The sequence below is a fragment of the Danio aesculapii genome, chromosome 13, assembly GCF_903798145.1.
Source record: "Danio aesculapii chromosome 13, fDanAes4.1, whole genome shotgun sequence".
Taxonomy (NCBI): Eukaryota; Metazoa; Chordata; class Actinopteri; order Cypriniformes; family Danionidae; genus Danio; species Danio aesculapii.
The window spans coordinates 29,746,657-29,772,733 of NC_079447.1; the positions used below are offsets into that span (position 1 = coordinate 29,746,657).

The 26,077-nt window shown below is 33.7% G+C and overlaps 1 protein-coding gene across 2 annotated transcripts; it reads left to right on the plus strand.

Moving 5' to 3' along the window:
- The first annotated feature begins 86 nt into the window (after positions 1-86).
- si:dkey-103j14.5 (isoaspartyl peptidase/L-asparaginase) lies at positions 87-25,049 on the plus strand. 2 transcript variants are annotated; one of them, XM_056470927.1, is made up of 7 exons: positions 87-195; positions 3,683-3,897; positions 7,292-7,434; positions 12,918-13,075; positions 17,607-17,725; positions 17,928-18,038; positions 24,206-25,049. In XM_056470927.1, the coding sequence occupies exons 2-7, from the start codon at positions 3,711-3,713 to the stop codon at positions 24,409-24,411; spliced, it is 924 nt and encodes a 307-aa protein (XP_056326902.1). In that variant the 5' UTR covers positions 87-195; positions 3,683-3,710; the 3' UTR covers positions 24,412-25,049. The 2 variants fall into 2 exon arrangements, with proteins under 2 accessions (XP_056326902.1, XP_056326901.1); XM_056470926.1 differs by having other exon boundaries at positions 88-195; positions 3,692-3,897.
- Positions 25,050-26,077: the final 1,028 nt, after the last annotated feature.

Sequence of the window (26,077 nt, forward strand, 5' to 3'; positions counted from 1 at the left end):
TCTTGAATGAGCAGCATTAAGTCGATCAATAATTTACATCTACCCTTCAATGAATGTCTCAGACCAGACTTGGCTTTTGTTCTCAATGTTATATAACACAACACAATAAAAGACACATAGATAAGTTCTGGTGTACGGTTCTGCTGGATGATGCTTCAATAATTCACAATTTTGCAGCCGACAAGGACACAGACAGTGAGTATACAGTACATTTATTGTTTAAGTATAATAAGAAATAAGAGACTATGAATTGAAAGTGGCCAGCTTTTGTTAAGTTTACAGGCTTAAAATGTGGTAGTCTGCACTATATATTTGCTTTACTCATTTTACAGAGAGAGACTGAAGTTATCAATAAAAATCAAGTTCATTTTAGTTTGTTTGATCAATAGTTAAAAGAGATGTAGTTTAGCCAAGTCTAAAATTCATCAAAATACAGTAAATGAAAACTGTTTTTATTTTTATATCAGTTATTGTACCTGACAGCTGAGAAAAATGCATCTGTCACACTAGCAAAGTAGACAGTGTGAGACAATAGTGATATTGGTCTCATGTAAACAGCCTTGTACTTTGCACATTGCTGTACTGTTTGACAATGCACTGATAGTATAGATTCCACTTGACTGGAGCAGTTACATATGTCTTTATCATCCATGTTTGTTTTTTCTTAATACAAGATCATAATTAATTCTTTTTATTAATCTAAAGGCAAGGAAGAGTGGTTGAACAGTTCAGCGCAGCTTTTCAGTTTCATTTTACATGCCTGTGTGGATTAAAATGGCAATACAGAAGAAAATAGCTTGGGAACCCCTTGCAAAATCTGTGAAAACATGGTGAAAAACAAAGACAGATAATGCAAAATGCATGTTTTTTTATTTATTACTGTTCTGAGAAAGACTATAAAAAACTGAATTGAGGATGAAAATGTAATAAAACAAGTTAAATTGTACTTAATATGTTCTCCAGAACGCATTAAAAGATATCATATTGATTTCAAAGTGCAGTACTAAACAAAAATGAACCAAAGTGACTAAAAAAAGCCAAAAAATAAAATGACAGGATAAATAAATACTTTTTTTTATGTAATTAAAAAGAAAAAAGATCATATTAATGTTCTCTACACAACAAACAAAATGCAATTTTCTCTGTATTTTGAACCATCATGCAAAGATTTCTTAAAGAAATATTTTAATTTTCCGTTTTAATAGAGTTAAAATGTTCAAGGTTTAGTACAATTATGGTTGCGAATATAAAGGAAAATGTAATTTCCTTCCATCAAATACAGAGTGCAACAGTAGGGCTCTAGTCTAGAAGTAGAAGCTTCATTCATTTTCTCCACAGGAAAACTGATTTCTAATAATAATAATAACCTTTAAAGACAGACCTTTTGTGAGCTTTGAGGTAGTTAAATCAATTGCTTTTGTTGAACGCAAATGTTTGTGGTAGTCATGTTTAATAGCAGAATTTGAACAGAACAAAAAAATTAAAAATAAATTACCCATAAGGTTAAAAAATATCAACCAAAAAGCTTTTTCTGCTTTAAATCAAGTTTATAAAGTCATTGTTTACTCACCCTCCACTAACAGACTTTATCGCCACCCTTTTTTCTGTGAAAACAAAAGAAGATATTTGGATCAGTGTTGTAAGCCATTGAAAACTATAGCAGGAAATACAAATACTATGGAGGTCAAAGACATTTAAGAGACATTTCCAAAATCCCTAAGACAAAAATAAATGAGAACAAGTCTTCCGCAACAAGCGCTGACTTAAAACAAATAAAAATATATAAAATTCTATTCAAAATAAATAACAATACTCAGCATAACTGAGTACAGACCATTTCGGAAATTAATATTTTTATCCATTTCTCTGTGAATATCGGTCATATATTTTGGTGCATTTGAACAAATCAGATTTATTAAACGGATATATTTAATAAAATAATATTTTAGTCAATGAACATCTTTAGAAATAGAAAGACAATGTGTTTTAATTTATGCAAAATATTCAATTCAATTCAATTCACCTTTATTTGTATAGCGCTTATACAATGTAGATTGTGTCAAAGCAGCTTCACATAAAAGGTCACAGTAAATAGGAACAGTGTAGTTCAAGGAACAGTGTAGTTCAGTTTGTAGTGTTTAAGTTCAGTTCGGTTGAGCTCAGTTCAGTGTGGTTTAATAATCACTACTGAGAGTCCAAATATTGAAGGGCAATCCAACGATGCGCAGCTCTTCAGATCCCGAACCATGCAAGCCAGTGGCGACAGCAGAGAGGGAAAAAAAAACTTCACCAATGGCGGAAGTGAAGAAAAAAAAAAACCTTGAGAGAACCAGGCTTAGTTGGGCACAATCATTTTAATTTCTCAGCTGGCCAACGTCTTGTGCAGAGCTGCAGTCTTAGTGGCGGAGGCTGGAAGCTGGCCTCAGCGAAGACTGATCTGTCTCTGGAGCGTCACAGGAATCAGTCTCATGTTTTCCACTCTTCCATGACCATCAGAGTAGCTGCTCAGGATTCGGCCTGGTCCAGGATATGGAAACCTTGGGATCATCTCGTCGTTGGTCTTTAATCGAATCAGTGACTCTGCATAGTCTGGGGGCCTCAGGAAGAGTATCCCCAGGTGGAAATGGAGAATAAAGAAAATAATTAGCGTAGCTGATGTTCACAGTGTATATCAACAAGATGCATAACTTGTGTGGAAGCCCCCTAAGTGGTGCACTAAGTGTACGCTTTACTGAACAGATAGGTCTTTAATTTAGTTTTGAATTGGGAGAGTGTGTCTGAGCCTCGGACGTTATCAGGAAGGCTATTCCAGAGTTTAGGAGCCATAAATGAGAAGGCTCGACCTCCTTTACTCGACTTTGATATTCTAGGTACTACCAGAAGCCCTAAGTTTTGAGACCTTAAAGAGCAAGTTGGATTGTAGCGAGACAGAAGATTGGTTAGATAAACAGGAGCTAGATTATTTAAAGCTTTATATGTAAGAAGCAATATTTTAAATTCAATACGAAACTTAACAGGCAGCCAGTGTAAGGAGGATAAAATTGGGGTGATGTGATCAAATTTTCTAGACCTGGTAAGAACTCTGGCAGCTGCATTTTGTACTAATTGAAGTTTGTTAATAGAGGATGCTGGGCAAAATAGTAGGGCAAAAATTACAAACTGCATTTCAACACTTTTTTTTTTGTTTCTCTTGACTTTTGCTCATTTTTACAGATATGTACTCATATATGCTGAGCACTGTATGTCTGTTTCTCTAATAAATTATTTAGATTTTATTATTCTTCTGATGACACTGTCTGTTTCCACAGCTTATCATACATAAACACTTTGAACCCAGATTGTTTTTTGCTTGCCACATATTTGCCGTGGTGTTCTCATTTAGCTGTGGTGCATTTATGGTTGCCACAACATATGAAAGTTGTTTCAAGTAAAGCAAAACAAAAACGCTGCTTTCATCTTTCAAAGTCCTCAGTTTAATAGAGCTGGAGTAAACATGACAGGAGCCTGAAAACCTGCTTCCTGTAAACAACCCCGGACGCCCTTCTCATGGAGATGAGCTGTGAAAGCTGCATTTAGCCACTCTGTCAGTGCTCATCCCAATAAATTACACAGCTCGCTACAGTCCAAGGGCAATATACTGAAATGCGGGAGCTCTCTGTAATATCTTCTCTCCTGCCGTTAGTTTTGTCAGGGCTGACGGAGGACAGAGGATGAAGACTGTGATTGTGGTTCATGGTGGCGCGTGGAGCATCCCGGACGCATTAGCAGAATCGTCTGTGGCAGGAGTCAAGGCGGCGGCACGGGCAGGAGATGCTGTTCTTAAGACTGGCAGAAGTGCTATTGATGCTGTTGAAACAGCTGTGAGGTGTTTAGAAGATGACCCTACATTTGATGCAGGTACAACGTAATGCATATACAATTACATGAGAATTTTTTTTATTATTATTGAAATCTTGTCCAAATAAAAAAAAAAGCAATTTTATTTTTGTATTTTTTTTTACAGTGAAATGTATTTATTTTTCTAAACTTTTTTTATTAAAAAAAATATAATAATAATAATAATAATAATAATAATAATAATAATAATAATATATTTTCTCAAAGGAAAAATACTCATGGATAAGTTTATTTTAAACACCACACTCAAGATGCTTTCTTTATATATATTTATACAACATCCTGTCTGTAGTTCTCGACTCTGTGACTGTGATATTCTGCAATATCAGAACTCATACAGCCTCTTCACCCTTCTGTATTACTCCGCCAACATAGAGTGACAGCAGATTAATAAACTCACTACAGTTTGACAAATATTACTCCTGTTGAACCACATCATGTACTTTTGAGGCTTTTTTAGGTGAGGTAAATTATTATTTAAATAATTTAATATAATGTAATCATTTAAATATATATATATATATATATATATATATATATATATATATATATATATATATATATATATATATATATATATATATATATATATTCATTCATTCATTCATTCACCTTTCAGCTTAGTCCCTTTATTATCTGGGGTTGCCACTGCTTATCTAGCATATGTTGTACCCAGCGGATAAACATGCAAACTCCACACAGAAACGCTATCCCAGCTGAGGTTGAACCAGCAACTTTCTTGCTGTGAGGCGAATGTGCTACCCACTGCGCCACCGTGCAGCCCCATATATGTATACAGTTGAAGTCAGAATTATTAGCCCCCCTTTGAATTTTTTTTGCTTTTTTAAATATTTCCCAAATGATGTTAACCAGAGCAAGGAACTTTTCACTGTATGTCTGATAATATTTTTTCTTCTGGAGAAAATCTTATTTGTTTTATTTTGGCTAGAATAAAATTTTTTATTTTTTTATTAACCATTTATGGTCAAAATTATTAGCCCCTTTAAGCTATATTTTTTCGATAGTCTACAGAACAAACCATCATTATACAATAACTTGTCTAATTACCCTAACCTGCCAAGTTAACTTAATTAACCTAGTTAAGCCTTTAAATGTCACTTTAAGCTGTATAGATGTGTCTTGAAAAATATCTAGTCAAATATTATTTACTGTCATCATGGCAAAGATAAAATAAATCAGTTATTAGAAATGAGTTATTAAAACTATTGTGTTTAGAAATGTGCTGAAAAAATCTCTCCGTTAAACACGAATTTGGGGAAAAAAAATACAGGGGGCTAATAATTCAGGCGGCCTTATAATTCTGACTTCAACTGTATATACTGTGTATGCTGATATATATCACTGAGCATTTTTGACAGGATGACAAATGTTTTAAACTTCCTTTCAAAAGGTTATTTATTCCACCAAATTTTGATTTATTTTTTACAAAAAAAAAACAATAAAAAAAAAAAAATTATATATTTATATATATATATATATTTATATATATATATATATATATATATATATATATATATATATATATATATATATATATATATATATATATATATATATAAACAAACAAGTGTCAAAACATAAAAAAACATCTGAAATCATAACCCCTTTTTTGTCATTTAAACTAATGCTCTAAAATGACAACAAGTTTATTTGTATTGTATTGTACCTGCATTTTGAATTTTACACTATCACTTTGTATTTAGCTGAAATCAAACCAAACACCTCAAATACAAAAAAAGCAAACAAATGCTTTAGTTAACAAATATTTCCTTTTTTAAAGTCATGTATAAAAGGCTAGACTTAATGGCCGTGACATACTAAGTCAACATGTACAAAATTACTATCGTTATTATTATTGATTTGTCATATTTAATGTCTCAAAAAAAAGTAAACTTTTCTTTTCTATAAACTGCCACTTCCATAGCACAAACAAAAGTGGTTTAATGATGATTTCCAATTAGTCCACTTGAAAATAAATGCACTTAAACCAAATGCCACGGTCAGCGTGACTTTCTCTTGGAGCCTTGGAGCAGATGAAGTGCAGATTCAGTAGTTTGTGAGAGACTCTGAGTGGGACAGTATTACAGCAAACACCCTTGACACTTCATTAATGATCATCTAGAGAGTAAGGTGAGAGCTTCTCAAATAATTATCAGATTACAAGGAGGAAAGCAGGGTAAAACAAGACACTTCATTAACACACCCAGCCTGTCGGTGCCAATCTCATTTGCGATGGTTTACTGGCAGCGTAAGTGAAATGGCTAATCCTCCTCATATCAGAGCTGCACATTCAGGATCATTTTATACGCTGAGGTTCCTGGAGGCTCTGTCTGATCAATAGATGACTAATGCAATCCTGTTTAGTGTACTAAGAAGAGCTCCAGATCAAGTGGAAGACAGTCCTGCAGTAACATCAGGGGGGCCATGACTCCAGTGAGATAACACTGAGATATGAGTGAGACAATTAGATCATGACAACTAATCTAGAACCTATATTTATACATTTATTTATGTACATATACACATATATATATATATATATATATTACTTTACATCATATATATATATATATATATATATACTGTACATATATACAGCACGACAGTCAGTTGAAGTTGCACAATTATTTAGGCACCCCCTGTTCATTTTTTTCCCCAATTTTTGTTCAACGGAGAGAGATTTTTTTCAAACATTTCTAAGGGGTAGGGTAATTTAGGCCAGTTATTGTAAACGATGGTTTGTTCTGTAGACTATCAAAAACAAAAAATTGCTTAAAGGGCTAATCATTTGACCTTATCAGATTTTTTACAGACATTTTTTATTTGTTTAATCATTTAATAGTATTGTAGTTATAATAGATCATTTTATATGATTAGTCTATTAATTCTATAATAGAATACATTTTAATATTTTTTTTTTATGTCATTAAAATGGGTGTGATGCAGTGGCGCAAGTAGGTAGTGCTGTCGCCTCACAGCAAGAAGGTCGTGGTTCAAGCCTCAGCTCAGTTGGCATTTCTGTGTGGAGTTGCATGTTCTAACTTTTGATTAATTATTAATCAATTATGACTAATATAACTGATCATTTGTTTTCACTCAAAGACAAAAAACTTTAACACAGCTCATAATTTACAGTTCAATATAATTTCATAATTTCTGATTTTTATTAATTTAATTCACCATAAACACAAGACATTGTAGTGCTTTTTTATATGAATCATATTTTCTGTTAAAAAAATATTAACAACAGCAAAACCCAACAAAAAAACTATGCATTCAGTAAAGGTATAAGGTAGGCAAACAGACAGAGTATATGCAGAGATGCACTTTCAGAATTGGACTGTAAATTGACTTTTTTTTTCCCCTTGCACAGGTCATGGTTCAGTTCTGAATATTTCTGGTGAGGTGGAGCTGGACAGTATCATTATGGATGGAGAAACACTTGCCGCTGGAGCAGTGGCCTCTGTTAGAAACATCGCTAACCCAGTTAGTCTCGCTCGCGCTGTGATGGAAAAGGTAAACTTTCTTTTTCAATCACTTTTCAATTCGTCCCATCTATTGCATTATCATTTTGTTGACTTGTGTTTTGTTGACATCAATTTGTTGACTTGCTGATTTCATGATTCACTTAATTTGATTTATTTGTGTTACATCCTATGAACTTCCACTCTTAAATTTATAAGCCATTTCTGTCTTTAGATTTTGCAATTTTATAACCAAGATGGAGTGTGATACTGGAATTGTATTTCCAAACACATTTCATTTTATATACTACGAGATTTACATTTTCCATTGCTCAATAATAAAAGCATACTGTATTTCATTTCTCCATTATGAAGGGTTATCTGATTTTCTATAGTCCTATTGTATAAGAATATCACATGATTATAAAGTATGCAGCATATTTCAGAAAAATTAACATTCACGTTGGAAATGATGAGAGACCTAGTTAATAGTTAATCTCTGCACTTGTCAAGGGGGTCTATTTATGGATCACTTTGAAGGTAAAACCCAGAACTGGGTAGATAAAACTATATTCTTATAGCAGATTAAATGACAAAACAGGCCATGGTGAGATTATAATACACCTTGGATTTTCCTTTGCCTGTAAAGCCTTACATTGCCATTTTAGCAGCAGTTTTGTAATGAAAGGCTCAAAGGGAAATAAATGTTGGCACATTTTCAGAGTGATTTCAATCAGTGCTCTTTGTAATGACATAGATAGAGGTCTTATAATGCTTTATCTCCACATCTAAAAAGACTAAAGCACAGGCAGTATTTCCTACTTCTGTCTCAGATTATTTTAGAATGTTAATTTTCATGTATAAGCACAAGTCATATAATATGTTACAAAACACCTATTGGATATTTCCAATCTGCACAAAATACTATAAACATGTTAACCTTCAATATACAGGACAACTTAGCACAATGGAACCATTAAGAGAATTATTAAAGGTTTTTTAAAGTACTAAAACCTATGACCCTAAAATGATATTTACATGGTTCTGTCATGAAACTACAATGAATCAATTAATCTGTCCATCCATCCATCCATCCATCCATCCATCCATCCATCCATCTATCTATCTATCTATCTACCATTTCAATGTGGTCATGTCATTGGCCCATGAACATTTCCTGCTTCTTATCAAACTATTTCACAACTGTAACGAGAGGCAATTTAATCATAACCTGATGTTAAAACAGCTATCATAACATTATTTATCAATATGTGGATCTTCTTTGATTCTCGGAAGCTATAGAAATTACAAATGTAAGACAGGAAATGCATTGGGACCATTGTTTTTGTTAACATCCCTCAAAATGGTCTAGATATCCATCTTTCTATCTATCTATCTATGTATCCATATTTCCATCCATCCATCCATCCATCCATCCATCATATCTATCTATCTATCTATAAGGCAGTATAGCACATCTATGCTGCCAAGACCAAACATCAACATTACCTTATACATATCATTACTGAATCTCCCATAGAAATGTAATGACAGAAATACATTGATTATTTACATTATAAGAAATCAATATTAAAACGGGAATGAACAATTCTTTTTCTTATTAATTCAATACATATTGTCATACAGATTTTATTATGAAAAAACTCATCTACAATGATAACTACATTAGCATCCACACCAGCAAATACATTTTTCACTCATCTGCTACAATAAATACTCAAGCACCATAAAGTAGGATGGATTCAGAAAGTATTAGAGGAATAAGATAATGAGAATAAGAAGGTGGTAATATTGTCTGAAGACTCAGATAGTATGATAGTATGCAAAAAAAAAATAAAAATAGATAGTATGCAAAAACTGCAAGACCTCCACAATGTAAAATGTAATATACAAAGCTTGCATGCAGCGTTCCTCGACAGTACCTCTGCTTGCAAACAGTGCAGTTCTTCTGGTATGGGTCATAACGTTTCTATTTTTAATACATGGTTGTGGTGTAAATGTACTCTAAAACATGCTGGGACTGCACAAAATGTTTGGCAGAATGTGCCCCAAAGGCCATCTGATCAGTTAACAGACTATTTTTATTGAACTGAATAGAGAATGAGGCTGTCTCAGAACTCGACATGAAATCTTAGGACAAATATTTGAGAAATATATATTTTCCAGGAAGTAGGATAGTTTTCTGCACATGATTACATAAAGCAATATATAGCATCAGCATTAGCTAACAAGAAGCATTAGTCTCTAAAATTATCAACAACAAAAATACAAAGAAGATAGGTGTCAAAGAGATTAAAATGTTAGAGTTCACCTTGCAAGGCGTTGGACATGGAGGAAACAAAACCCAGAGAAAACATGATAATTGATTAGTTGCAGCACCTGTCTTGACTGCCCCAAAAGACCTTGGCCTTACAGTGGATTGGCAGATCTCCTTAATAGCCAGTATTAAAAATTCATCAGGTCTTGATCAATGCTGCGATCAAGCTTCACTGACCTCATGCTCTTGCTGTGCGATCTAAAACGCACAGTATTTGACAAAGAAAAATGACGTTAATAACCATGTTAATATTTAAAACTTTCCTAAGCCAGAGTTATGTTTTAATCCTTTACACAGAGAAATACAATTGTATTATTGGAGACAGCAGAGTATTGTCTCAATAAATAATAGCAGTTCTGCATGGAGATGTGCACAGCAACTATAGAAATAAACAAGTTTACTTGCGTTATGATGTGGCTGATTTATGTGAGTCATTTGTTGTTTTGTGATTTTTAAATGGAACGTAAACAAAGCAAATCAGAATGTATTAGAAAGACTAGAATTGATAAAACAACAAAGATATAGTTTTGGATGAATAAATAAATAAGTAAATAAATAAATAAATAAATAAATAAAACAGAGAAACATTATAATTAAAATCACTTTAATAATATTTTTTTAAACAATGACTATAATGATTTTTTAAAGAATTCATTCCTGCTTCATCATTTAAAGCAGCAGATGACAAAACTGAAGGTGCTTACAATAAACAGAATGTTACTATACATGTGTACAATGTTATGGAGACCCGGAAGGGACGTGATGGTGGGGAAAATAATGGGTGGAAGAAAAAAAACTGTATGAGAAAAAAAAAACTGAGTAATAGGAATATATATATAATATATATATATATATATATATATATAATATATATATATATATATATATATATATATATATATATATATATATATATATATATATATATATAAAAACTTTGCGTTCCCCCGCAAAACTGTTGCTCCACAAACACTTCCTGTTCACTTCATATATATCAACCCTCCCGTTTTTGTCTGGATTCTCCTGTATTTTACCATTGTATCCTTCTATCATCCTATCATTAAGTAATTTCCCATATTTTATCCATATTTTTAATCTTGAAAGCACATTGAAATTATTATAAAAAATGTCTGCATTTGCTTTGTTTCCGTTAAAGAAAAACCTTTGAATCAGCGAATGCATGTATAAGCGCTGACTGTCGGGACACGCTCCATGATAAACTGATCCCATTTAAATTGACACCTCTGTTATCAAATGAGTGAAGAGCAGTAAATGGATCTCTAGTTTTGTTTGATAACAGAGGGGTCACTGTAAGAATGCACAGATCTATAATGAAAGCATTCCTTTCCTTTATTAACTGTTTGTGCTCATTTAAGAGAAAATTTGTTGCGTTTAAAAGTAAAACACACAGGACAGACATGTTCCCATATTATTAAGTGTATTTGTCTGTTTAAACACACACCCAAATCCCAAAGAGTCCTGCCCTTTAGCTTCACTTTAAATGCAGTGTACAAAAGCTGATCTGGGATCAGTTTATTATACAGAGCATGTCCGTCAGTCAGGGCTTATACATGCATTCACTGATTCAGAGGTTGCAGGACGACGATCTACGAACAGCTTTGATGAATAGAAAGTGAATGCAGACATTTTTATATTAATTTCAGTGTGCTTTCAAGATTAAAAATATATCAGAAATATGGGAAAATACTTAAACGGGATGATAGCAGCATAGAATGGCAAAAACAGGAGGGTTGACAAATATGAAGTGAACAGGAAGTGTTTATCGAACAACAGTTTTGCGATGGAAGGCAAAACATCTTTGTGTGGGAAAGTCAGCACTCAGCTTTTTTTCTCCCACCGAGTTTTTTTTTTCCTCCCACCCATTTTTTTCCCCACCATCATGTCCCTTCTGGGTCTCCGTACAATGTATATGTAACACCAGGGTGCTGGTGAACAGAGTTGAGGATCCATGTGCAGTTTATTTGCAAGATTAGTCAAGCAGGCAACGGTCAAAACAGGGGCAAACAGATACATACAGAGAAATCCAAAATCCTGGTCATAAACTGGCAGAATAGTCAGTACAGGCAGCAAGGAATTAGTGATGACACGTTTCACCTGTTTGTGCGTGTGTGTCCGAATTATTATTCAGCTGTAGAGGCTGTAGATTGGCGCAGGGCATTATGGTAGGTGTAGTTCTGTTCAGAGGCCAAATTGTAGTTCTCCAGCAATCTGCAACTGGTGATCATAACAGAATATATGTATTGTTATCATTACACCCAGCATCTTATTTTGTTAAAAATATGTCTAATAGATTTGATAGATCTAATAAAATGTGGTTGTTTCTAACAGACAACAAAATCTAACAAAATATTAATACACTGTCATCAAATTGACAGTAATGTATTAATATTTGATGGTGAGTCTAGTTTTGGACTATTGTTAGATGTCTATTAGATGTTCATTGACAGTCCAAATCGAGCCTAGTTTTAGCCAATACACATATATGTATTAGATATCTTTAACAAGTTAAACAAGTGAAATCTCAATTTACATAGTCTGCAGAAAGGCAATGCCGAATGCCTGATATTGAGATGTTTTGTGTGTCACCCATGAGGGAAATTCGCCTTGAGTTTCCTCTGGAATGGATTTTTGACTCAGTTAGGCTTTCTGTACAGCGCATTTCTGATTTATGAGTGAAAATAAGGTCTGTGGTTAACATTGCATGACAAGACTTTCAAGTCGCGTTGTATAACATAAATAACACTAGTCATGCCTCAAACATGAATATTTAATAGGAGCTTGAAAATCTAGTATGAAATCTGCTTGCTAAGTCATGACGTATCCATGACTCCATTTCAAGTGAGAATACCATCTCCAACGGTTTATGAGCACATTTAAAAACTCACGGTGTACTCTACAGTCCTCAGGCTCACACCGTCCCAGACACTAATAATTGAACATTTCAGAAAAAAAAAAGAATCGCTGAAATTTTAGTTTGAGGATAAAGGTTAGGAACCTGATTTTCAGCATTAGCACAGCACACAGTGAGTGTTATATTAGCACCATTTGCTGTTGGCTTTTATAATCTGATCTGGAAACTGTGATGCCAGACAGTTGTATGAGATAAAGATAATGCTACTAATCATCATTCTAAAAGCTTTTATGTGTGTGTGTGTGTGTGTGTTTTTTTTTCTCAGACAGATCATGTCATGTTGACAGATAGAGGGGCGAGCATGTTTGCGGAGCACATTGGTACTCCAGTAGCTCATGATTTGGTGACTGAGCTGGAGCGTAAAGAGTGGGAACACAGCAACAGCTATCGTGATGGAGTAAAAAAAAATTTTAACACACAATGGTGGGTCATTTTAAGCTTATTGATAAAATAGTTAAATATGTATAACTATTGTATTAATATGTATTAATTAGTAGGGTTAATTAATCAGCATATGAATGGTTTACTTTTTTAATGTTTTTTTCTAAACATGTATATGAGGTACTGCAGGATAGGAGAAATGACCCTGACTCACTAGATACTGGGCACACATTTCTATGCGCACAGCAACTTTTGTTTTTATTTTTTTATTTTATTTAAATTTTTAGTGACCTAAAAACAAACAAATAAATAAATATATTTCTGTCATGAACACTCTCATGATTTAGTATGGCAATGAATATGTATGTGTTGAATGAATATGTATATATATATATATATATATATATATATATATATATATATATTATATATATATATATTATATATATATATATATATATATATATAATATATATATATGTATATATATATATATATATATGTATATATATATATATATATATGTATATATATATATATATATGTATATGTATATATATATATATATATATATATATATATATATATATATGTATTTGGTATAGATCTGCTATGCTGTTGCTGCTTTGATTATTATGGCAGAGCAAATACCGAGACCTGCTACTACCAGAATAGTCAAAGAGAATATAATACTGACAATATAACATGCTGCTGCTGCAAAAATTATACATATGTAACCCACGTAACAGATCTAAGCACAGGTAAAGCTGGGTTGGAGAAGGGTCTCCGAAAATGCGCCACAGCTTAACAGCGTAAGATGACATGAAGCATTTAAACTGAAGAGGAGCAAGCTCATTGGCTGCTGAGGTGACAGCAACCAATCCCCTGTGCCATGTAGTTGATGCAAGCCTGGGCACGCATAGAGTTTCATGGCAAATATTTCACTTAAGATAACACAATTATATGTTAAATTTAGAAAAAGTATGCATTCTACACTTTATCGCAATAGCACAATTTTACAGGTTGAAAGTTTGCGTTCATTTAATTAATCGTTCATGCTGTTAGGTATCAATCTTTAATTGAATAAAGCATGAACTGATTCACATGAGTTTCTCAAACTGAACTGAACGGTCTCTAGTTTGCAACATTGGCATGTGTATGAACAAAGTCAGTGGTGCAAAAGGTGTAGTGTGATTGCAGAATAAATGATCAATAGTGAAAAAATAATCTTTTAAAAAAAGATGTGTGCTGTTCATTTCAATTAAGAATGATATGTAAAACAAAACAAAAATCTTTATCGGTATTGTTAGTTGATGCAATCATGAATAAAATACATAGAGAAATTTATTTTGTTACTTCTTTTCACATTATCGATATTGACTTATTCTGTTCATTCATTTATTTATTTAAATTGTATTGTTTAAAGACAAGGTGTACAACATTGTATAAAGTAATATCTGTCTGATGCATTGCAACTTGTTTGGATGTTGTTATACTTTTTTTTTCTTTTGATTCAGACTTTTTTTCACTGATCTTGTTTTTAAACTAAAACAAGATCTGTGACTCCTTAAATGACAGAGAATATAAGCATCAAGAGATGATGCATTACACAGATGAAGACTCATAGCTGAAACTTTTGTCTTTTCTCCTGTTGTATTGTTTATCTGAGTGCGGACCATCTTTGCAGCTTGTATACCAACTAATAAATCATCATCTAGCCTCTATCTACATCAAATATCACTTTGATTATTATAGTTTTAAATGGAACAGTGGTATGATTTTCAGAATTTCAGCATATTCACATGCTGGCCTTCACAGCGCTCCAGTCATTCCCCGAGGCTTCAGGCAGTGCAGTTAGAGTGGTGTGGGCTCCAGCAAAAGCAGCCGTACCTGCCACCTCCACTTCCCCAGGCTTAGTGCTGAGTAGTAGTGGAGTCAGGGCCATGGCGGGGTGTAACCTCAGCCCCCGAGGGAGTCTGTAAAAATAGTGCTGTGGAGGTGCTAAGTGACAGTTGGCTGAGCTACTGCCTTTCATCCCGCCCGCTGTGGCTTCATTATTGATAGCCTCCCTCTGCTCGCCCTGTACCACCATCACTGGGCTTTTTAACACACAGGCCCTAGAACTCAATTACCCTCCACCTTTATTTAGGTGATTACATGGCATGCCTTGCACAGTTGCATGGCAGTGCTTCCAGTTTATTCGATGGCGATCACATCAGAATAAAGCATTGGAGAGTGATGTAATATATAAGGGTACTATACTATTCGTGGCCAAAGATAATTTCTGCTATTATCAAATTTCTTACACAGCTCAGTTAATCTCCATGTGCTATTGTCTAGACCAGGGGTGCCTATACTTGGTCCGAAAGGGCCGGTGTCCTGCATATTTTAGTTCAAACCCCAATTAAACACACCTGAACCAGCTAATTAAGCTCTTTCTAGGTATACGAGAAACTTTCACGCAGGTGTGTTGAAGGAAGTTGGAGCTAAACTATGGAGGACCCTCCAGAACTGAGCTTGGGCACCTTTGGTCTAAACGAACATAGCTCAACACCAAACTCCACGCTATTGACTGATCCAGTGTTGCTATGAATAAAGTTGTAAATAACATTAAATTTGTTGCACAGAGTGATCGTTTGGGAGCTGTGCGGAAGTTTGCTTTGCATGTATGTTTTTTTTTTCCTCAAAGTGACGGCAGCCATGAGTGCACTCGCCAGTGAAAGTAAAACCGAACACGCGCAAATCATTTAAATGATCATATTGCATTTTAAAGTTACGATTACAACAAGCATTTGATATGATTTATCTTTCATAGCTAACACAAACTATTGTGCATATAAATAAATGTTCAGCATAACTACTCTAGCGTAACTACTTCAAGTCCACCATTCAAAGTCTATACAAAATTGAGCATTTTAACCAAAAGTAGACCTACACATAAGCCTGATATTATTATTGTTGGTTTAACATGTATTTGAGATTAACAATAATAACAATCTACTCATATTAACCTTTATTTTACATCTACAGAATCATGGAAAAATCGTAATCTTGATTTTAGGCAAAAAATAATTGTGATTCTCATTTTAGAGAGAATCGTGCAGCCCTAACATTGACTATATTGAATCAGAAGATAATGTAAATAAATTGTAATCCTTTTGCACTGTTTATCTGCTACAATTTGATATGTAGCAGGATAGAAACATTGGCAAATTCTTCTAAATTAAAATTGACCTAATAAGAGGACCTAAGCAAACCCTCCAACAAAATTAAGTGCATGACCGTTTTAGTACTAAGGGGGCTCCAGACTACAACTAAATGGTCACATTTGCCTTCTTCCCTTCTTCTAACTTCTACTCAATCAGGCCAAAACAAGCATACTCTGATAAACATATACCAAAATTTAGATTTAATGACTAGTGTATAGAAAACCCATTTACATTAAAAAAATGAAGACCACCTGTTCTTCCTAATGAGAACTCTACCAAATTTTATTCCAATATCGCCACGCTTCATTAGGCCGTTCATACATGTGTGAAGATCTTCAGCAAAACTCTGTGATCACTTTGAAGTGTGAAATACAGTCCACCGTCAAGCTGCTTTTAAAAGCCAATTTTCCCCTGAACCGATGAGCAAGATCCAGGCATCGCGAGTGATTTAAAAGAGCAATCAAGCGCCTGCCAAAAATGATTGATGCCTCGAATCTGAGACCTGACAAGTGATTCGTCGCCAGCTGCTTCAGACAAATATTCTCCACGAGGACTATGTTTGCTCTCCCATTTCTGGCGAGAACGGCACGGAGGCTGCTTCCTTTAATTTCACCTTGAACTATTGTCCTCCTCACGGCTTCAAGCTCATAACACACGCTTGTTTTCCACAGCACCGCTGCCTTAATCAGAGTTTCATGGGATATGAAGGCTGCGAAATACAAGGGTGTCTGTTCATCCCACATTCGGCTCTCTATTCTATTTCCTTTAAAGTGAACTGGCAGGGAAGACTGATGTGCACATCATAAGAATTGTTTTGTTTTGTTTTGTTTTGGTGAAGAACAATGCATACTTTTTCATGTGTGTCTACAGAAATATCTCAACTGATACAACGCTTTCCCCGCAATCTCTCGGAGTGTACTTTGCTAGACTAGCGGCTGTGATTCAGAGTGGTGAAGGGCACTTATTCTTGCTCTTTTCCTTTGTAGACAGGCAGATGATGATGAGTCAATTTGGGGTGTGCTGGCACTCTTAAAAGCATGTGTGAGGTTGTCATTAACACGCTCGCTTCAAACATCTCTCACATCTCCAGAACTGAACAACATGCATTTCTGTGGACTGGAAATCGCATTGGAAACAAGAGTAATTGCACCGAGGCTAAATTTGGAAGGAAGTTTGAAGCTTTTATCCAGGAGATTATGAGCGTGGCGCATTAAGTTGAGTTCCTGTACTGATGAAGAGGAACTAAGCTAGAGGCACATCTCAGAGTGTGATGAATAATAATGTTCTCTCTTCAAAGCACCTTTTGAAAACACCATGTCTAAGTGGGGGGAAAAATATTGTTAACATGTTTTCTATCATTTCAGGGGCCATGATACTGTCGGAGCGGTGGCTCTGGACTCTTCGGGTAATGTGGCGTGCGCTACATCCACCGGAGGAATCCGAAACAAAATGGTGGGAAGAGTTGGCGATTCTCCCATTATAGGTGAGTCTGATCAGAGATGGAGGACAGAGCTAATCTCAGTGTCACAGCAACTTTAATTTTGGAGCAGCGCCTCGGTTGAATGAGCCATTTCGGTTTGAAGGTGTCAGCTCTGATCAATACTCAATTGTCAGAGTGTTTTCTCCTGGGGTAACACACATTAACGTGTGACTGTCTGTGCTGGTGTCTTTTCCTGTGCGATAAGGATCTGGTGGATATGCAGACAATAGAAGCGGCGCAGTCTCCTGTACCGGCCATGGAGAGTCTATTCTCAAAGTCACCTTAGCCAGATTAATCCTCTTTCACGTTGAGCAAGGTATGAGACATTTACACTAATCCTGATGAGTGTGTGAGTGGGCATGAACACTTGTTTACATTTTAGGGATACAAAATTAACCATATTTGCTTAATTTTGTGCCGAATCCAAAAACGTCAATATGTATTGCCTTTTAAACGATTGAGGGTACCATTATTTTTCTTTTCTTTTTTTAAATAATACTTAAAGAAGCAAATATTGCAAAAAAATGTGACTGAAAGATTTCAATGTTGCTCTTTTGTGCTTTTTACTAGTCAAATAGTCCTTAATAAAGCATCCCTAAAATATAAAGCAACATTGATAAGAAATGTTTTACTTTAAAAATTAAACTGACACTGTTTCTATTTACTATGATCTTTTATGTGAAGCTGCTTTGACACAATCTACATTGTAAAAGCGCTATACAAATAAAGGTGAATTGAAATTGAATTGAATTGAATTTTTGAGCATCAAATCAGCACATTGAATGACTTGTGAAGGACAATGCAACATTAAAGGGCACCTATGATGAAAATCAACTTTGGTAAGCTATTTGGACAGAACTGTGTATAGTGTGTATAGCGTGTCTACTGTCATATTGGAGTGAAATAAACCCAACAAGAGTCTTTTTTAAAACTTCCTGACGTTAAAATTGGACCCAAATCCAAGTGATTTTAAGGCCCACCGCAATGTGGCGTAGAAGTGTGGTTTTCCCCGCCCACCGAATTGATTGACAGGTGCCATGTTTCTATAATAACAGGTATACACGTCCACAGAACGTTTTTCTGCAGTTAATATATTTGATTAAAATATTTGCTACAACTCTGTTATTTTAATAAGATTTATAAGTTAAAAAAAAGTTTTTTTTTAAACAGATCACATTTGTGATAAAAATAGTAAAATCACTATTTAATCCTTAACTTCTATAATCACCACAGCCACATGGTGTCAGTAAACACTAATATGTGTGTGTGTGTGTGTGTGTGTGTGTGTGTGTGTGTGTGTGTGTGTGTGTGTACTGCAAACAGCATTTGTGTGTGACTCATCATTTCAAAAAGGCTTGAATAAACTCCTACACAAATTCATCAAATAAACTTACTTGGTATATTTGACTAATGAGCTGGATTTCAGCTTCACCCAAGTTGGTTTCTGTCACTGTGCTGTTTATCTGATGTAATGCATGACACGCACATGGGATCAGTGGGCAGGGAGAAACAGCTCATTTGCATTAAAAGTCACAGGCTACAAAAACAGCTACAATGTTTTTGTAGCTGTTTTTCAGACACCACAATCACACACTAAAATAGGCAGATTCTGGAGTCTATTATATATATATATATATATATATATATATATATATATATATATATATATATATATATATATATATATATATATATATATATATATATATATAACTGAAAGACACATTCTGGAAAGGGTTATCTTACATCTTGTAAAAGGGGTAAAATAGGTGCTCTTTAAGACTCACGCAATAATGCTGAAAATTCACCATCAAATTTTTAAATAAATTATTTCACATACAAGTCCTGTTACTATTTTTTAAAAATAATCTTCCCATTTTGATTTTTTCCCAAAGTGTGATAACTGCTTCACTACAGAGCAAATATTCCATATCAAAACAATGCCCTGAAATCTGTGTACATGCTGCTGCTACTGCTGCTACTACTACTACTACTACTAATAATAATAATAATAATATTAATAATAATAATACCAATATAATAATAAAAAAATAATAATAGGCGACACAGTGGCACAGTGGGTAGTGCTTCTGCCTCATAGGAAGAAGGTCACTGGTATGAGCCTTGGCTAGGTCAGTAGGTATTTCTGTGTGGAGTTTGCATGTTCTGCCCGTGTTCATGTAGGTCTCCTCCGGGTGCTCCGGTTTCCCCCAAAAGTCGAAAGACATGCGCTATAGGTAAATTGGGTAAGCTAAATTTGTCCGTAGTGTATGTGTGTGAATAGGAGTGTATGGATGTTTCCCAGTGATGGGTTGCTGCTGGAAGGGCATCCGCTGCGTAAAACATGTGCTGGATAAGTTGGCGGTTCATTCCGCTGTGGTGACCCCAGATTAATAAAGAGACTAAGCCGAAAAGAAAATGAATGAATGAATGAATGAATGAATAATAATAATAGTAATGATAATAATAATAATAATAATAATAATAATAACAACAACAACAACAACAACAACAACAACAAAAATGTATAGGCATACATGGAGTATTTCATGTCACACTAATATAGGGCTGAACAATACTGTGTAAATTAGCAATGTTGTTGAGTGTTGAGATAATAAATAAAAAAGCCTATAAGTAATTTTTGCAGTTTTATTTTTATTATTTTTCCTTCACTTTCACCAATTAGTGAAGTTTTTTTTTCCTCGCTGCTGTCGCCACTGGCTTGCGTAGTTCGGGATTTGTAGAGCTGCGCATCGATGGGTTACTCTTCAGTGTTTGGACTCTCAGCAGTAAATATTAAAACACACTGAACTGAACTAATCTAAACTGAACTTAAACTCTGAAAACTGAACTGAACACTGTTTTAATTTACTATAATCATATATGTGAAGCTGCTTTGACACAATCTACATAGAAAAAAGCGCTATACAAATAAAGGTGAATTGAACTTAATTTTTTTTAAATCATCAAAATTATCAATAATGACCATATAATAAACCGATAGTAGATATTGTTCTGCACAATAATAATAAAATAAACATTTAGATTTTAAAACACCATGAATAACTGCTGTTGTCATTTTCCTTTGTCTTCCAGCATTTGTATTTATTTTCAGCTCTATGTTCCCCTAACAGCACCTACTGGAGAGGTGTTTATAATGATAGAAAAAGCCCCATCTAATTGGTCAGATTTGGATAACCAACATATCAATGAGGCCCACGAATCCTTGGCACATAAAAATTATTTAGTTTATTTCACTTCTCTGTGATAAAGATATACTATTATCATATTTCATATACTATCATCAAGATAATGATAGTTTTACGATATATTGTGCAGCCCTACGCTGATATCAATTATAATACAGTAAATAAAATTCAATTTTGAGCATTAAGATGCCAGGTTAATAAATACTGCAATAAATCATTTTATAACAATGTCATATAAAGTGTGTAAAATGACTAAAATAGGTTAATGGCCATTACTTTTTATCTGTATAGTTTTCTATGACAAATTCTTATCAGTTTACTATTATGCAGTTTGTATTCATATTGTTTTGGCGTACAAGGTCTCGATCATCTATACCTCATTTACCCTCACCCTCATGTTGCTATTATTATCAGATTTTGTTTAACCAAGTATGGATGTCAAACCACACAAAAATGGGATGCTGCTGTTGCCAGTCATTTTAATTGGTGTGTGTGTGTGTGAGAGAGAGAGAGAGAGAGAGAGAGAGAGAGAGAGAGAGAGAGAGAGAGAGAAAGAGAGAGAGAGAGAGACAGGAAGGATCGGATACGCTGCCACAGAAGGCAGATGATAATGAGGTGTGTGTTTGTCTGTGGAAAGAGTGTGAAGGGTCAGCAGGCTGTTGGCATTCTGTGGTAATGATACTGCAATGGCGCATACTCTGTTTTTATACACCAGTTCATTGTTTTAGCAATTACTGGGGGTGCTATTAGGGTCTTCATCATTTTGATTAGCAAGGTTGAGTAATATAAATACACAAGAACACTTGGAAATTCTCAGTTCATCAAGATTTACAATTACAAAACCAGTAATAATTGTGAATTTTTGGAAATTGAGATTTATATGCCGTCTCAAAGCTGAATAAATGAGCTATCAACTGATGTACTGTATATTGTTAGCATAGAGGAATATTTGACCAAGATGAAAACCATTTGAAAAAATTGGAATCTGAGTGTTCAAATAAATCTAAAACCAGAAAAACAGATTTACAGTAGAAAACTTACAAAATGTCTTTGAGGAACACAATCTTTACTTAATATTCTAACAATTGTTGGCATAAAATAAAAAAAATCCATCATTTTGATTCAAATGATCTTGGCTATTAAAACTGATAAACCTGCTCACATAGTTACTGGATGTGTTTAAGTAGAATGCAATTTTTGTTGTTTTGTTTGACAAAGTACTAACATTTGTTTTTAATTTTAAAATAAAAATCTTATTCGACATGAAGATAAAATGATAATTGGTCAAAACAATAAAAAAACAACAAAAAAATCATGTTGTTAGACACGTTGATTACTGCATGTATATAACTGTTCTGAAATTAAAGCATCTAAATGAAGTTAAAACAGTTCAAACCTATATATGACGTTAAAACATTCATATTGTCTTACATTATATACGCTACTAGTCAAAAGTTTAAGTTCTTTTTAATTATTAGCTTTATTTCTTAATTATTAATTTAAATAAAATTATTCTATTCATCAAGACGGCATTTAATAAATGTAAACAATAAGTTAAATTGTTAAATAATTATTTATTAAATATGTATTTATTACTTATTGTATGTAGTTTCAAATGAAATTATTACTCAAGTCATTATTGTTTTTATTAATATTACCATTAATAATAATATTAATATTAATAACCATAATAATTAATAGTTGAATGATTTTTGAAGGATCGTGTGACTCTGAAGACAGGAGTAATAACGCTGAAAAGTCATCTTTAAAATCACTGGAATAAATGATTGAATTAAATTATGAACTACTTTTAATCAGTTATTTTATAGTGCAATAACATTTCACTATTTTACAATTGTGTTTGGCTGTGCGCAGCCTTGGTGAGCATGATTAGCTTATTTTAAAACATTTAAAAATCCTACTCTCCCCAAACTTTTGACCGGTAGTGTATGTAAAGTCAATACTGGTTTTATTTTACTTCAGAAGAGTTACTGTAACCAATCATAATTTGCTGAAATAACCTTGATTTTTAAACCAATGAGAACATCTGTTATTCTGACCAAACGTCATTTTCTGAAAAATAACAAATTCTCTCATCAAACTTTTTTCAGATACAACCACTTTTTACTCAAACCCCTACCAAGTAAATCCAGCACATCCAGAGAACTTGAGAATTTCCAAGTGGTTCCTCAAACTTTTCCCACAGCTGTATCTACAAATGTTACATTCCTAGAAGCCCCTGAGGCCCCAGTTAAAGCTGGAATACAAAATTACTGCTCAAAAGAACAAAAACTAAAAAATAAAGTAAATGACACATTCCAGTACAGCTGTATACAGAACTAGTCCACAGGAAAAAAAGCAAAAATAAAACAATGTAAATAGTAATCCGCCTTTACTGTAGTATATTGATGCAGTGTTTGCCTTTTTGCAATAGGCTAAAGTTTTCCACTTCTTTTTAACAGCCCAGTTGTTTCACTAAGATTGATGGAATGAGCAAACCATGAGAACAACATCTATTGTTAACTGTAAGACCTGTAGAGCGTTAACAAGGATACAAACACTGTACAGTAGATGCAGCGCTTCACCAAATGACACACAGAGCCCAAATGCACTTTATATTGTTCTATTGTGTTGGAAAACCCAGACAAAATAAGTGCACAATGAAAAATGATGTGAAAGTGGGCTCTGTAAGACAATCAGGTTTTGAAAGATGTTGCTTATGATTAGCAATGCTCTAATTTACTCGACTATTGTGAAAGATTATTACAGTATAAAATAAATGCTCTCTATTTTAATATTTTTTTAATTGTAACTTGTTCCAGTGATGAGAAAGCTAAAGTTTCTGATATCGTTTCAATTAGATGATCTGATGCTCAAGAGTAATAGTTATTCTGCTCAATATGTTTGTGCAAAAACTCTTTTCTTTTTTTTCAGGATGCTTTATTAAATATAAAATAATAATAATAATAATAATAATAATAATAATAATAATAATAATAATAGTGAATAAAATCATTATAATAATGGACAATACCGCATTGGATTATGACAGTAACAGGTGTTACCACATTATACGATTTTTACTGCCTTATTAAACCTTAAAATCCCTACCATCTATTTATGCAGCTCTATATTTTATCCACAATGTACAACACTGACAGGAAATGCTTGTGATAAAGTACAGCAAAAATAAATGGGATGGCAGGGAGATATAGTTCTGCTGCTAACTTTGCTGACACTGACACATACTTGAGTGTTTTCTTGTGCAATGCAGGGAAATCAGCCGTAGGCGCCGCTGAAGCCTCGCTGCAGTACATGAGCCAGAGGGTGAAGGGATGTGGAGGAGCTGTCCTTCTGTCCTCCACGGGCGACTGGACCGCCAGCTTCACCACTCCACGCATGGCCTGGGCCTCCGTTAAAGAGGACGTCCTGCACTACGGGTTAAATTCAAAGGAACACTTTACAGAGACACTCAACTGAAAATGTGTGTTTTAATAAATCGCTGATGTAAATTGCTTAGGAATTCTGATATTAGTTTATTTAGTTTGATTTTAGCAGATTGTGCCATGTGAGATATTATACATACACACTTTTTAAAATTTTAAATCAGTATCATATGATCTGTTTTTCTTATCAAGTACACTGAAAAAAGTGTTGCATGCAAAACTGTTGCAAACAATTTATTTGTGTTGAATTTAAACAAACAAATTAAATTTAATAATGTTCGACTTAATTTGTTTGTTTAAATTCAGCCCAAATAAATAGTATACAACCACTTAACGTAATAAAATCGAGTAAATCAAAGGAATCATCTTTGAATAATTTTTTCAGTGTATTCACCGCAAATACTGCTGTTAAGCAGAAAAATCGAATCATTTTACATTTGATTAACATTTAGATAATAATTCATACTGCACTGTAAATATGCTAGGTTCTAATCAATCACTTTGTGTTGAGACAACATGAAGGAATTAAGTTAACTTACTCAATTTTGAGCAATTTTAGCGTTATAGATGTGACTTTTGTAGTAAAAATTAAAACATGAATTCGCAAACAAAGTATATGTTAACATTATATTGAAACTTCAGTTAATATTTTCCAAAACAACTAATCACAGAGTGATGGGATCAGAAAGATCTCAATCTGTAGCCATTTTTTTAGATTTAATGAGGAAAATAAACATGCATTATGAATGGGACAACAACGTTAGCAAGTTTACAGTATACAACATACTTTGTAGAAATTCTGTGAATTAAACTGCACAACACAAATGAAATAATGCTAATTATGCATTATGCATATGAAATAATGACTTTTTTTTGCATTCATGGGAAGAAAGCTACATAGAAGTGACATGTCTCCGTTATGGATGTGACAGATGTGAAATTGGCACTTGTGTGACTTTAATAAATGAAATCTAATTGTTTAAAAACATTGACAGAGACATTTTTGAGTATTTATTAAAGTACTGTAAAATACTTGCTTACACAAAACAACGTGCAAACAGTTTCACTATTTTGGTGAAAATTATTTCATGGCAAGGTTAACATTTGCATGGAATTGCTTTTTGTGGATTAAAGAAAACAATAAGTTGCCCTAAATAAACTCAAGAATCGTGTTGTTTCAGCTCCTTTTAAACAAGTAGTTTGAACAAACGTCTTTTTTGAGTGTGTAAACCTGTAAGAGCAGTTAAGCAAACAATAAAAACACAATATGGCATGAAGTGACTACATGAAGAGTTCAGCTTAACCCACAGATAATGAATGACGAGAATGACATTTCTTCGAAAAAATGCATCTGAATGAGGCATGGGACAATAACAGTTTTCAAGGTTTACCACGGTTTGGAAAAGTCAAGGTTTTAAAACCACCAAACTTTCTGCTATACCGTTCCTATACGCAAGACTTTTTATTTACGTTTTTGTTTTTTTAGAAAAACAGTATCACCAGCAGAAAAGATCTCCAAAGATGCTGTTTTAATGTAAAGAAATCAGTGTTTTTGAAACTAATGAAGACAGCAGAAGTCAATGATTCATTTGAATTATTTAGCCTGACATGTTTACTGCTCCAAAATATTTGAAATGTTTTTCAAAATAAAGTATATTGTGTTCAAAGGTGGAAAAGGTTTTTGTTTTTACCTAGACATT

Bases quoted from the DNA above. Each gene is read 5' to 3' on its own strand.
- si:dkey-103j14.5 (XM_056470927.1), top strand. From the start codon at position 3,711: ATGAAGACTGTGATTGTGGTTCATGGTGGCGCGTGGAGCATCCCGGAC. The intron at 17,726-17,927 runs GTGAGTCTGATC...CTGTGCGATAAG, and splicing joins TGGCGATTCTCCCATTATAG to GATCTGGTGGATATGCAGAC. The intron at 18,039-24,205 runs GTATGAGACATT...TGTGCAATGCAG, and splicing joins CCTCTTTCACGTTGAGCAAG to GGAAATCAGCCGTAGGCGCC.